Raw genomic sequence first — 15,105 nt, 5'->3', positions numbered from 1 at the left:
AGCTGTCCCTGATCGGGAGCCACACAGACCCACATAGAAATACAACACCCAGAACACACATACACAGACATACTCTGCCACGTCCTGACCAAAACTACACAACAACGACCTCTGCTGGTCAGGACGTGACATATATTTAATCAATTTTAGAATAAGTCTGTAACGTAACAAAATGTGGAAAAAAGTTTGAAGAGGGGGTCTGAATACTTTGCGAATGCACTGTACTTTACACATTTGTATTCAAACTATGATAGTTATCCATCCATTTTATTGGTAGACTACATGATATTATAGATGATGTATCTTTCAGATATCCTATCCTAAGTATTGAATAATCCTCCTTGATGTTGTCTGTCAGGTATGAACGGAGAGGTGGACATAGAAGTGACAGCCGAAGATGGCGACACTACATTCTCGGTCAATCCAGACGGTGCTCTCTGCCTAAACATAGAGTTAGACAGAGAGAGCAGCTCAGACTACCGTCTGACAGTCCAGGCCACCGATCGTGCTCTGTCCATTTCTAGACGCCTCACTGCCACAGCACGTGTTGTCATCAATGTAGATGATATAAACGACAACATGCCGTCTTTCACGTCAGCCGGTAGTGTCACCATCCCAGAAGACACTGCTCTCCAGGCTGTTGTCATGGTGATACAGGCAGTGGATGTGGACTCAGGATCCAACGGGGACGTCGTCTACAGCCTGGAGGACATGTCAGGCAGTGTGTTCAGTATCAACCGTACTAATGGTCGTCTGTACTTGCAGCAGCCTCTGGACCGAGAGCAGGTAAATTGACTGTACTTTTAAACTTTTTACTCTTTCTAGCACTGATTTTGCTGATAGTGGCATGGTTTTACTTTCATTGATCATTATTATGTGGTAATGTTACCTACTTAAGTAGGTTTCTTTAAATTTAGAATATTTTTACTGGGATTGGGGATGTGATGCATCTGAGACAAATAGTGGACATACAAGTGGCCATGCATAGTACAGGAATGGCAACACTACTACTAGACTAGACCCCAGTACCTTACTTCTTTTAGAATATCTGCTAATAAACTTAACTAAATGTATATTTTCATTTTGAAGGTTCCTCACCCTGAAAATCGTTTATGGGTCAGGAGAAACAGTAATCCATGGTTTGGTTTTCTTTAAAAAAGCCTTTACAAACTTCAGCTAACTTTAGCCATCACTAGCTAAAAATCTATGGAAGTGATAGTCAGGCACTGAAACCTACTAAAATCAATGCAATTACTTGGTTTGACGTTACAATGGGTCTTGTCACCTGTGTGCCCCATGCCCCTATCACTCCCACAGATGTTTTGCTAGTTAAAGTTACCTGAAATTTAAACTGGCTGTTTAAAGTAAACCAAGCCATAAACTGATCTCAGGGTGAGGAACCATCTAACATTAAATAGTCAAATAGTAAACTTCCCCTTTAACTTAATGGTCTGCTAAATGACTGAAATGTAAATGTCATGTAAATTCAGTTGGATACGCTGACTGTCACTGTGACAGCCACAGACAGAGGCTCTCCTCCGCTGGCCTCCTCTATGAACCTAGCAGTGCATGTAGAGGACGCCAACGATCACAACCCAGAGTTCACACACAACTACTACAGCCTGGCAGTCAGAGAGGATACCCCCAGAGGAACCAGCTTGTTGCAGCTCCGTGCTCTGGATGGGGACATTGGCTTTAATGGACAGGTGTGGTACTATAAGCTGTCCCAGGGTCACAAGAAAGACAATGGGTCTAATGGACAGGTGCAGTAATGAGCTGTCCCAGGGTCAGACAAGAGATATTGGGATTACATTTAATGTACACTATATATACAAAAGTATGTGGACACCCCTTCAAATTTGTGGATTTGGCTATTTCAGCCACAGCCCTGCAATCTCCATAGACAAACATTTGCAGTAGAGTGGCCTCACTGAGGCCTCCTGAGTGGCGCAGCGGTCTAAGGCACTGCATTGCAGTGTTGCGGCATCACTACAGCCTGGGGTTCGATCCCAGGCTGTCTCATTACCGACCGTGACCAGGAGTCCCATAGGGATTTGGCCGGAGGTGCTTTACTTGGCTCATCGCGCATGAGCTATTCCTTGTGGGGGGCCTGCAGGCTGACTTTGGTCATCAGTTGAACAGTGTTTCCTTCGAAACATTGGCGCTTCTAAATTAAGCAAGCGGGTGTTTAGAAGCGCGGCTTGGCAGGTCATGTTTCAGAGGACGTTGCAGTGATGAGACAAGACTGTAATCATGAAATTGGGGAGAAAAAAAGGGGGTAAGATTACATTTTTTTAAATAACGAATGGCCTCAGTGAAGCGCTCAGTGACTATTAACGTGACACCATCATATGATACCACCTTACCAACAAGTCAATTCATAACATTTTTGCCCTGCTAGAGTTGCCCAGGTCAACTGTAAGTGCTGCTATTGGCAAGTGGAAATGTCTTGGGGCAACAACAACTCAGCCGCAAAGTGGTAGGCCACACAAGCTCACAGAACGGGACCGCCGAATGCTGAAGCGCGTAGAGCCTAAAAATCGTCTGTCCTCAGTTCCAAACTGCCTCTGGAAGCAACGTCAGCACAGGAACTGTTCGTCAGGAGCTTCATGAAATGGGTTTTCATGGTCGAGTAGCCGCACACAAGCCTAAGATCACCGTGTGCAATGCCAAGCTGTAGTGGTGTAAAGCTCACCACTATTGGACTCTAGCAGTGGAAACACGTTCTCTGGAGTGATGAATCACGCTTCACCATCTTGCAGTCCAACAGACGAATCAGGGTTTGGCGGATGCCAGTAGAACACTATCTGCCCGAATGCATAGTGCCAACGGTAAAGTTTGGTGGAGGAGGAATAATGGTCTGGGGCTGTTTTTCATGGTTCGGGCTAGGCCTCTTAGCTCCAGTGAAGGGAGATTCTGTGCTTCCAACTTTGTGGCAACAGTTTGGGAAGGCCTTTTCCAGTTTCAGCATGCCGATGCACCCCCATGCACAAAGCGAGGTCCATACAGAAATGCTTTGTCGAGATCGGTGTGGAATAACTTGACTGGCCTGCACAGAGCCCTGACCTCAACCCCATCGAACACCTTTGGTATGAATTGGAACGCCAACTGCAAGCCAGGCCTAATCGCCCAACATCATTGCCTGACCTCACTAATGCTCTTGTGGCTGAACAGAAGAAGGTCCCCGCAGCAATGTTCCAACTTCTAGTGGAAAGCCTTCCCAGAAGAGTGGAGGCTGTTATTTAGGGGGGGGACCAACTCCATATTAATGCCTATGATTTTGGAATGAAATGTTCGACCAGCAGGTGTCCACATACTTCTGGTCATGTATTTGTTTTTAATGTTCTGAAATGTCTGTCTGTTTTTGTAAACATGACCAATAAGAACTCTGAACTCTAAACGGACAGGTGCGCTACCAGCTGTCTCAGGGGAGTCCGTTCCTGGTGGACTCAGTCCGAGGTGTCATCTCCCTGATAGACAGGCTGGACAGAGAGAGAGCCTCCTTTCACCTGCTAGCCGTCACAGCCATGGACCAGGGCAGCATGCCCAGGTCAGCCACTGCTATGGTCAACATCACTGTCCTTGATGTCAATGACTGCAGCCCGCTGTTCTCTCCAGACACACTGACGCTCCATGTGTTGGAGAACGGCGGAGACCCGTCTCAGCTCACCCACCAGGTAACTGCTGTGGTAGGGTTATTGCTTTATTATTAAACCCTTATTTAGTTAGGTAAGTCATTGGGAACAAGTGACCCTTTATAATAATGACCTGGTTAGGACCTGGAGTAATCTGACTGAAGTACCCTCCAGCTTCATATGAACAATTACCAATTTACCAACTTAATTTTGATGCAGTCATAATGCATTGTAATTTTTGTCATTTAGTGTAATCTCATAATGATGATTGCGTTATTATTAGCCATTTTGAGTCTGTTAAACAATTGCCACATGACATACAGTATGACATAACATACAGTAGTATCATGAGTTGAATACAATACAAGTAATACATTAGTAATACATTATACCTGTTGTCTTTCAGTAATATCTTAACCCCCCCAATTGTGACCAGGTATCAGCTAGGGATGATGATCTAGGGGTGAACAGCCAGCTGAGGTACTTCATAGATAGAGACTGGGAGGGTCTCTTCTCTCTGTCGCCAAACGGCACCTTTCACATGCTACAGAGCCTGGACAGGGAGGTGACATCTCTCTACAAGTTAGACATCATGGCTGTCGACTCAGGTGATCAGGATCTCTGCTTCCGTATGACAAAAACATGTTGTTCCTTTAAGAAATATCAGAACTCAGTTTTTTCTGCTTTACAAGTATAATGTATACAATGAGAGTTGAGAGTTGTATCTAAATTGTATACTGTATTTCACATTGTGAATCCCGACTGCAGAGATTTGTGTGTGATGTAGGATTTAGCCAAGCTCTCTCTGAGCAGTAATGAATATGGAATAAGATGTTATTTTATGTTTGTCGAGACGTCACAAAATAAAAACTCATACATGCTTATAGCAAGTAATAAAGCATAATACCTGCAGGCTGTTAGTATCTTTTTGTTGCTGTTGATATTGTTCTTTTGTTTGGTCTCTTCAGGTTTGCCGCCTCTGACAGGGACTGTGACAGTCCATGTTGTAGTGGACGATGTGAATGACAACCGGCCAGTGTTTAGTGAGGAGGTCTACACCACCATTGTCTATGAGGATAGCCCTGCAGGCACAGTGTTTGCCATGGTCACTGCCTATGATGCGGATGAAGGTGTCAATGGACAAGTAAGGTACAGTTCCCTTGACTGGAACAAGATATGAAGTCCTGTGGATCCTCATCACTGGAGATGGGAAAGAATATATGGTCAGATCTTTTGCTGTAATATTATTTTGATTCAGTGCTGTAATTTGATGGTTAACTGTATTCCAGGTATTCCATAGAGAGTGCTGATGGACCCTTCTCTATTGAGGACACGTCTGGGGAGCTGTTGACCACTGGCATGCTGGACAGGGAGGCGGTGGCAATCTACAGACTGACTGTAGTGGCCAGGGACACACACCCCACACAGCAGCTGTCCAGCTCGGTACAGGTGTCTGTCCTGGTTGCAGATGTCAACGACCATTGGCCTCAGTTCCTCCACAGCCCCTATGTGGCTAACATGCCGGCTGGATCTGCTCCGGGTGAGGGGGTTTAGTAACAGCAGCCATTTTAGATATCATAGATTAACAAGAAAAACGATGTAATTCCTATTATTACAAATGCCCTTTATTAATGCGATTATGATAAGGGTACAATGTGTTTAGGATTTGTTTCAATGCTGTTTGTGCCCGTGTTCTGCACTGCAGGGTCTGTTGTGTGTGCGGTGAGAGCACTGGATGGTGACTCAGGGATCAATGCACAGCTTAACTTCTTCTTATACGGGCAGAACACTGGCCAGTTCTTCATCAGCCCACACAGGGGAACCATTTTCACCACTGGTGCCCTCACAGGGACAAACGACATCACTATCAACGTGCACGTGGAAGACGGGGGAGACAATCCTAAATTTGACACAACAACTGTTACCATCAGGTTCAAAGTTCTAATCTTTATTTGTCTGCTTTGGGAGTTGTGGGGAAGGGCTGTAGCTCTTTAACTGTGTTGATGACCTGCCAGCCGGCACATCACCAACTCATCTCTGCATTTTCCTCTTCTTTTTTCCCTCCTTACCAGATTCCAGAATGCTTCAGAGTTCCCCACAGTTGGTGTAGATGTTCTCAGACCATCTCTCTCTGAAGAGGACCCAGAGGGAACCTTGGTAGCTCTGGTCTCAGCCGGGACTTCCAGAGCAGGTCCAGTCTCCTTCTACCTGGTGTCTGGAGACTCTGACCACCTGTTCCGCCTCCACCAGGCCACTGGCCAGTTGACCATCCACCACCCTCTGGACTATGAGACCAACAAAGAGTTTCTACTGCTGGTGGAGGCCAGAGATGCAGGCTCCCCACCGTTCTCTTCTTATGCAGAGATTCACGTGAATGTCACTGATGTGAACGATAACGCACCACAGTTCACTCAGAGTGAATATAGGTGTGAGGTACCGGAGAACTCTCCAGCGACGTGGGTGTGTGACGTGCTCGCCATCGATGCGGACTCTGGGAGTTATGGAAAGGTGCAGTACAGCATTTTAGAGCAGAACATTGACCATGTTTTTACCATTGACTCAGAAAATGGCATGCTGAGCACAACAACGAGTTTAGACCGCGAGGAAATACCTGAGTACAATTTAACCATCGTAGCTGCAGACAAAAACAACAGTTTCTATAAAGACATTGCAGTCATGCTAGTGGTGGTTTTGGACACAAATGACCACGCACCTCGGTTTACACAGATCTTCTTCACTGAGATAACTGAGGATTCTCCTATCGGACACACCATTTTACAGATAATCTCAACAGATGACGATATCGGTGCCAATGCTGTGATTACTTATTCCATAATTGACCAGAGGGATGGCGTTCTTCCCTTCAGTATTGATAAGACTAGTGGGTGTATAACAGTGTTGCTGTCTCTGGACAGGGAGACCCAGGACCATTATGTGGTGAAAGTCAATGCCAACGACTCAGCTTGGAGCATTAGTACAGACGTGACAATAGACGTAACCGATGTTAATGACAACAAACCTGTCTTTACTAAACAGGTCTACACCGCTACTGTCACTGAGACCAGGGCCCAGGAAGTATTTGTTATGCAAGTTCTCGCTATGGATGCTGACCTGGGACAAAACAGTCAGATTGTGTATCTGATCGACCCTCCCAGTGAGCAGTTCTGGGTCAATGCGTCTACTGGGGATATTCTCACCAAGCAACCCATATCTTTACTACATCAGTCTGCCTCTCTGAGCCTTAGTATTACGGTTGTAGCCTCCGACTGTGGCAATGTTCGTTCATACAGTAACTCCATGGTCATTGTAACCGTTGTTCAGTATAACCACTTCCCTCCCAGCTTCCTGCCTTTTCCACCTCTCCTGTCCATCCCCTATAACATCGCCATGGGAACCGAGGTGGTGTGGCTAACAGCCGTGGACCGGGACTCCAATCACAGCAAAAGCAACACTACTATAGAATACAGTCTTGCCGGAGGTAATGCATCAGATTTTTTTGTAATAAACATGGACGATGGGAGACTGATGCTTAATAGGACATTGAGGCAAAGCCTTAACTCACTGTTGATGCTCATAGTTACAGCAAAGGACCAGGGGTTCCCTCCTCTCTCATCACAGGCTGTTGTTCAATTTGAGGTTACAGGAGAGAATCAGTTTTCCCCGCAGTTTTCAGAGACGTATGTTACCTTCTCCGTCCCTGAGGATCTGCTAGTGGGGTCAGTCATTGGGAAAGTCCAGGCCGAAGACGGAGACGATGGAGTCAATGGTGTGCTCTCATATTCTATAACGTCAGGAAACAAATATTCACCGTTCTCTTTAGGACAGAGGTCAGGACTGATTACTCTAGTCGAAAGGCTGGACTATGAGAAACAAGGAGTTTATCGTATTCAGATCACCGCCAAAGACGGAGGCTGGATCTCTAAGACTGGGACGGTAATCATGACCGTGAATGTCAGTGACGTGAATGACAACCCTCCGGTCTTCACATTGTCACAGTACACAGCCTCAGTGCTGGAGAACTCTGTGGTTGGGACACCGGTCCTCCAGGTCGGAGCTACCGATGCAGACTCAAGTACCAATGCATATATCACCTACTCACTGATGGCCAGTGGACACTCTGGCCAGTTTGCCATCGACTCCAGGAACGGCACTGTCACCACTTTGGATATCTTTGACTTTGAGCTCAAGCGGTCCTTCGAAATAACTGTTAAGGCCTCAGATGCAGAAAACCGCCATTCATTCAGTGTTGCACACGTTCATATCCAAGTCTCAGGAGTCAACGAGTTCAGCCCAGCGTTCCTGCAACACAAGCTCAACCTGTCCGTCTCCGAGAATGTATCTATTGGAACTAGAGTTGGCAAGGTAACCGCCACTGACTCTGACGAAGGCCTGGACGGACTGGTCTTCTACCTGCTCATTGGACAAAGCCGATGGACAGGCTTCAACGTAGATGAACAGAGCGGAGAGATCTACATCACTGCTGATCTGAGGAAGCAGGGCTACAGCCATGCCACCCTGAGAATCCTAGCTAAGAACCGAGGCGTCATCACAGGGCTAGATGTGGACGAAGCCTTGGTCTACATCAATATAGTGGACACTAACGACCCACCAGAGTTCTCCTCAGGGCTCTACAGTGCGGAGATCAGGGAGGACAGCCTTGTGGGGAATTCTGTTATCAGAGTGGTTGCCCTGGACCAGGACTCTGTCCCAGAGTGGAGCCGCTTCTCCTACAGCATCCCGGATGGAAACGTCAACTCATCCTTCTTTGTAGACCCTGTCAGTGGACTTGTGTCTGTCAATGCCCCCCTAGACAGAGAACTGTGGCCCCTATACAACCTGACTGTGACAGCCACAGACCAGGGTTCTCCGCCAGCCACTGGGACTGCTCAAATTGTGGTGACCATTACTGATGTTAATGACAACACCCCCACATTGGTCAACACACATGGGCAGGTGAAGGAGAACCAGCCTGCTGGTACCATAGTGGCCAGGCTCAACACCTCTGATTCTGATCTACCTCCCAACCAGGGGCCATTCTCCTACTGGATCGTCCAGCCTGCCTCAGGGAGGAGCTTCACCCTAACTTCTGATGGAGTCCTTTCCACCTCCAGACCTTTGGACCGGGAGGTCAACTCTGTGTTTCATCTGTCGGTGGTGATCAGTGACGCAGGGACTCCTCCGCTGTCCTCCACCACGATGTTTAACGTCAGAGTCGAGGATGAGAACGATAACCCATCGGTCCTGAGGAACGTCTACATCGAGGTGAAGTACTATGGCAGTGCCTTCCCCGGCGGCTTCATCGGCGACGTCAGACCCGAGGACCAGGATGTGGTGGACACGTTTAACTGCAGCATCAGAAACGGACCTCTTAACATGTTCACAATCCCTGACGGCACCTGTGATCTCTGGTCCTCTCCATACCAGGGAGAAGCTACGTACAACATCACAATTGAGGCCACCGACCACCTCCACCCTCCCGTTAACAACAGTATCTACGTGAACTACAAAGGCTTCACCAACTCTTCCATGGACAGCTGTATACTGTTCTTTGTGGCGTCCACCTCGGTCGAAGACTTCTTGTCTCTCAATTATTTGAAGTTTGTCAAAGCCCTGGACAGCCTGTTCAACCTGCTGGCCTCCAAGACTCACATGTTTGGGATTAAGCCTACAGGTGATAAAGTCCTGCTTCTGGCTGCGGTGAAGAGTTACAACGGTCAGTACCTGAATGGAGAGGTCGCCAGCAGTATCTCTGCTGCCCACCAGAAACTCCTGGAGGCTCAGAGCAACATCACTCTGTCCTACATCACCAGCGACCCCTGCCTCGTCAACCCCTGTCTGAACGGAGCCACCTGCAACAAAAATGTTCACATCGGCCCAGAGGTGTTCGTCCTGGAGAGCCAGTCGGTCATCTTTGTGTCGCCGCAGAATGAGATCTTTAATTGTTTGTGTTCAGCGGGCTTCGCCGGCACCCTGTGCGAATTAGACGTGGATGAATGTGACGAGAGACCCTGCGAGAAACAGAGTGTGTGTGTTAACAACCCAGGAGGGTTCCGTTGCCACTGTAAGAGGGGCTTCTCTGGCCTGTACTGCTCAGCTGACGTGGATGTATGCCTGGAGGTCCACTGTCAACATGGAGGAACGTGCCTGAACACGGAGGATGGGGTTCACTGTGACTGTAGTCCTGGATATGAGGGTAAGTAATATTGAACCTGAATCTCAACATTGACTCTATAATACATGTAACCCAGTCACTACAAATTCATGTTAAAACTGAGGGTTGAGAATTGGAGGTTCCAATTCTCAGATCAACGCAGGTCAACTTACTAATAGACTAATTGTTATCACAACACTAAGATGTCAGATGAACACCTGCATTCTACAATGGCTTTACACACAAACAGTACTGTAGCAATTATTCCAAATACTGTATAGAATTATTTTTACATGTGTCTCAAAACAGAGATAGAGAGAGGATTTGGAGTGTTAACTGTTTAACCTTTTGTTCTTTTCAGGAGAGTTTTGTGAGCATTCCATTAACCACTGCGCATCAGCACCTTGTTTCCAAGGCAACTGCACCAATGGTCTGACAGGATACACATGTCATTGCCCTTTTGGTGAGAAATTATAGAATCTGTTAACATACACACTTCTTGTCCAGGCTGGGCGGCACATTGGTTAAGTCACTCATATGATTGTATTTGTGGTCATTATATTGACCTGGCATTAAACTAGCTGTAAAAGCTTGTCACACCAACATACATACACTTGACTTAATTGTTGTGTGAATGGTTCGCTACACTGTGTAGCGAACATGTAACGGGCATCATATAGAGGAGAACAAGGCGCAGCTTGTTGAGTGCTCATCGTTATATTTTAATGAAAACGAACACCAAAATAAACAAAATGACAGCCAACAGTTCTGTCAGGTAAATCCAACGAAACAGAAAACAACTACCCACGAAAACCAAGGGGGAAAAAGGCTGCCTAAGTATGGCTTCCAATCAGAGACAACGATAGACAGCTGCCTCTGATTGGAAACCATACCCGGCCAAAAAATAGAAATACAAACATAGAATGCCCACCCCGACCTACCTAAACAGAGAAAAAACAGCTCTCTTAGGTCAGAGCGTGACAAAACAATTAATGTAAACTCGTGAGATCAGGCAGCTTGCGAGGCTACTGAATGGGTGCTCAGTCCTTAAAATGTGTAATCAGAATGCTGAAAGGATTTCTTTGAATCCCTACAAAATGTCTGTCCTGATCCTCCTTTCACAATTATTTTCAGCATTCTTGTTAGTTCTACATTTGCCTTTGTCTTCTCCCTCAGGTGTGAGTGGCATCCACTGCGAAGAGGACAGCTATGGCTTTGAGGAGTTGTCCTATATGGAGTTTCCTCCTCTAGATCCCAGGAGTAACTTCATCTCCCTGGAGCTGGCCACATTGCAGCAGAACAGCCTGCTGCTGTATAACCCTGCAGGTAGATGGATTGATTTGACTTATTTTCTATGAATAAAAACGAAATGTAAAAACTACACAGTGAAACACGGCATTTAAAAACTGTGTGTGATGTGTGCTGTCTGGGGGGGATTGAGAATGGAGCAGAAAACACATTTTTGTTGTTTGGTGTAATTAATGGACAATAACGTTGTATTGTTGTAAAATTATTGAAGATAACACCAACAAAAATAAATGTTCCTTTATGGTCCTTGACCATGGTATCAGGCCCGGGCAGTGTAGAGTACCTGGCACTGGAGGTTGTGAAGGGGAGGGTCTGTCTCTCATACGACCTGGGCTCTGGAGCTGTCCGTCTGCAGACGGAAAGGCAGGTGGCTGATGGACGCTTTCACAGCATCACCGTCAGGAGGATAGGAAATGTGAGTCCCAAGGGCACACACACACACACACATATGCACGCACACACTTATTTTTGTTTTCATATTACAGATAGGCTCTCTACAAGTGGACCACTGTCCTGATGTGAAGGCTACTGGATTTTGTCTCTCTCAAAGTAATGGCATTGGCTCCAAAAGGTACTTGTCTACTTATTATTACATTATAAACTCCGAAAAAAGAGAAACGCCCTCTCACTGTCAACTGCGTTTATTTTCAGCAAACTTAACATGTGTAAATATTTGTATGAACATAACAAGATTCAACAACTGAGACATAAACTGAACAAGTTCCACAGACATGTGACTAACAGAAATTGAATAATGTGTCCCTGAACAAAGGTTGGGTCAAAATCAAAAGTATCAGTCAGTATCTGGTGTGGCTACCAGCTGCATTAAGCAGCTGGTAGATTGTGCTTTCCTGGTGTATCGGGCAGTTGTTGTTGCCATCCTGTACCTGTCCCGCAGGTGTGATGTTCGGATCTCAATCCTGTGCAGGTGTTGTTACACGTGGTCTGCCACGGCGAGGACGATCAGCTGTCCGTCCTGTATCCCTGTAGAGCTGTCTTAGGCGTCTCACAGTATGGACATTGCAATTTATTGCCCTGGCCACATCTGCAGTCCTCATTCCTCCTTGCAGCATGCCTAAGGCATGTTCACGCAGATGAGCAGGGACCCTGGAAATCTTTTTGGTGTTTTTCAGAGTCAGTAGAAAGGCCTCTCTAGTGTCCTAAGTTTTCATAACTGTGACCTTAATTGCCTACCGTCTGTAAGCTGTTAGTGTCTTAACGACTGTTCCACAGGTGCATGTTCATTAATTGTTTATGGTTCATTGAACAAGCATGGGCAACAGTGTTTAAACCCTTTACAATGAAGATCTGTGAAGTTTTTGCTGAGTTCATGTGGGTTGTGTTTAATTGAATGTCATATCAATGTGTTATATTAATTCTCACTTACTACATTGTGTTCTTGGTCCCTGCTGTCCCTCCCAGGACCCTGGACGTTGGCAGCAGTAACATGACGTTTGGGGGAGTCAGGTCTATTGAATCTGTTCTGCTGCGGCCTGGTCAAGTCCAGACTCATGACTTTGTTGGCTGTGTGAGAAACATGAAAGTAAATGGTATACCTTTAGGGCTTACCAAAGCTCTGGCGGCCTACAACTTCTTGGAGAGGTATGAGCTCAGATTTACATCCTCTGTGGGACCAAAAGAAGTGTACTATATAGGTAAAAGGGTGCCATTCAGGATTTATCCTAAAATGGTGGGATGTAGCAGTTGTCGTAGCTGTAGAGGAGCCACCTGTTGTTGTCAAAATCTTAAGTCAGATGAGGGGATCCATACAGTAAAACAGATAGATGGTATAGTCCTATTGACAGTTAACATACAGTATAACCAATGGATGGTATGGTCACTAGGTGTCCTCGAGCAGCAGTGTCTCCGTGTCTCAGTGGTCCGTGTCTGAACGGAGGAGTGTGTCAGGACCTCTGGTCTCACTACATCTGTCAGTGTACACACCACTACACTGGAACCACCTGTAACACAGGTACTGGCCTACACACGTGGGGACAATTCCGATTTCAATTCAAGAAAACATTATCAAAAACAATGGGCAATTTACACATTTTACTCCCTGAATTGACTGAATTAAAAACCAAATTAACCCCAGCCTTCCTGGTACGACAGTACCACTAAACATGACTGTGCTTCTGTTTCATGGTGTGACCAACCTGTTCAATGACTCGCAGCTCCACTGACCAAGTATTTTATTTTGGACAGAGATTTCAGAGGAGCATGTGTTACGGCTGGGCAGTAGCGGCTACATAGAGTATGTGGTCAGAGAGAGCTACAGGAGAGAGCAGCAGCTGAGAGACCTGCTGGACGAAGACAGAGGACAGACAGAGAGCAGCAGAGATCTCTCTGAGATAGAAGTCAAGGTGAAGACAGTGGAGAGAGACGCAGTGTTGCTGTTCGTTTTGGGAAGGAAAGGACACTTTGAGCTCAGGGTGAGCTGCACATTTATTTTATTACCTTTATTTAACTAGGCAAGTCAGTTAAGAACAAATTCTTATTTTCAATGACGGCCTAGGAACAGTGGATTAACTGCCTTGTTCAGGGGCAGAACGACAGATTTTTTACCTTGTCAGCTGGGGGATTCGATCTTGCAACCGTTTGGTTACTAGTCCAACAGTCTAACCACTAGGCTACCTGCCGCACATGAGATTTCATGTGAGATTAGAGATATTTCTAAGTGAAATACCAATAATGTTAACACCGGTATGTGTTCAGAGAATTTGAATGTACAGGGGCAAGAAAAAGTATGTGAACCCTTTGGAAATACCTGGATTTCATAAAATTTGATCCGATCTTCATCTAGGTCACAACAATAGATAAACACAGTCTGCTTAAATTAATAACACACACAATTATATGTTTTCATGTCTTTATTGAACACACCGTGTAAACATTCACAGTGCAGGGTGGAAAAAGTATGTGAACCCTTGGATTTAATAACTGGTTGACCCTCCTTTGGCAGCAATAACCTGATGCAAACGTTTTCTGTAGTTGCGGATCAGACCTGCACAACGGTCAGGAGGAATTTTGGACCATTCCTCTTTAAAAAACTGTTTTAGTTCAGCAATATTATTGGGATGTCTGCTGTGAACTGCTTTCTTGAGGTCATGCCACAGCATCTCAATGGGGTTGAGGTCAGGACTCTGACTGGGACACTCCAGAAGGTGTATTTTCTTGTTGAAGCCATTCTGTTGTTGATTTACTTCTGTGTTTTGGGTCGTTGTCCTGTTACGTCACCCAACTTCTGTTGAGCTTCAATTGGCGGACAGATAGCCTAACCTTCTCCTGCAAAATGTCTTGATAAACTTGGGAATTCATTTTTCCGTTGATGATAGTAAGCTGTCCAGGCCCTGAGGCAGCAAAGCAGCCCCAAACCACGATGCTCCCTCCACAATACTTTACAGTTGGGATGAGGTTTTGATGTTGGTGTGCTGTGCCTTTTTTTCTCCACACATAGTGTTGTGTGTTCCTTCCAAACAACTCAACTGTAGTTTCATCTGTCTACAGAATATTTTGCCAGTAGCGCTGTGGAACATCCAGGTGCACTTTTGCAAACTTCAGACTTGCAGCAATGTTTTTTTTTTGGACAGCAGTGGCTTCTTCCGTAGTGTCCTCCCATGAACACTATTCTTGTTTAGTGTTTTACGTATCGTAGACACGTCAGAGATGTTAGCATGTTCCAGAGATTTCTGTAAGTCTTTAGCTGACACTCTAGGATTCTTCTTAAGTTCATTGAGCATTCTGTGCTGGCTCTTGCAGTCATCTTTGCAGGATGGCCACTCCTAGAGAAAGTAGCAACAGTGCTGAACTTTCTCAATTTATAGACAATTTGTCTTACTGATGAATATCAAGGCTATTAGAGATACTTTTGTAACCCTTTCCAGCTTTATACAAGTCAACAATTCTTAATCTTAATAAGTCTTCTGAGATCTCTTTTGTTCGAGGTGTGGTTCACATCAGGCAATGCTTCTTGTGAATAGCAAACTCAAATTTTGTGAGTTTTTTTATAGG

At 45.7% G+C, this 15,105-nt stretch overlaps 1 protein-coding gene across 5 annotated transcripts in view; it reads left to right on the top strand.

Moving 5' to 3' along the window:
* Nucleotides 1-15,105, top strand: part of LOC115205851 (protocadherin Fat 4) — a 44,927-nt gene that overhangs the window by 17,585 nt on the left and 12,237 nt on the right. For 4 of the 5 annotated variants that reach the window (XM_029772233.1, XM_029772232.1, XM_029772231.1 and 1 more), the window contains 15 exons: nt 359-786; nt 1,491-1,706; nt 3,408-3,677; nt 4,072-4,243; nt 4,604-4,784; nt 4,925-5,175; nt 5,341-5,566; nt 5,708-9,828; nt 10,148-10,249; nt 10,963-11,112; nt 11,358-11,509; nt 11,580-11,665; nt 12,517-12,696; nt 12,939-13,066; nt 13,300-13,526. In XM_029772233.1, the coding sequence (XP_029628093.1) occupies nt 359-786; nt 1,491-1,706; nt 3,408-3,677; nt 4,072-4,243; nt 4,604-4,784; nt 4,925-5,175; nt 5,341-5,566; nt 5,708-9,828; nt 10,148-10,249; nt 10,963-11,112; nt 11,358-11,509; nt 11,580-11,665; nt 12,517-12,696; nt 12,939-13,066; nt 13,300-13,526 (6,890 nt within the window). The remainder of the gene's footprint in view (nt 1-358; nt 787-1,490; nt 1,707-3,407; nt 3,678-4,071; nt 4,244-4,603; nt 4,785-4,924; nt 5,176-5,340; nt 5,567-5,707; nt 9,829-10,147; nt 10,250-10,962; nt 11,113-11,357; nt 11,510-11,579; nt 11,666-12,516; nt 12,697-12,938; nt 13,067-13,299; nt 13,527-15,105) is intronic. The other variant, XM_029772234.1, reaches the window with a different exon arrangement.

The sequence above is a fragment of the Salmo trutta genome, chromosome 13, assembly GCF_901001165.1.
Source record: "Salmo trutta chromosome 13, fSalTru1.1, whole genome shotgun sequence".
NCBI classification, from domain to species: domain Eukaryota; kingdom Metazoa; phylum Chordata; class Actinopteri; order Salmoniformes; family Salmonidae; genus Salmo; species Salmo trutta.
Note: the sequence above shows the minus strand (reverse complement) of the source record. Positions and strands in the feature narration are given on the sequence as shown.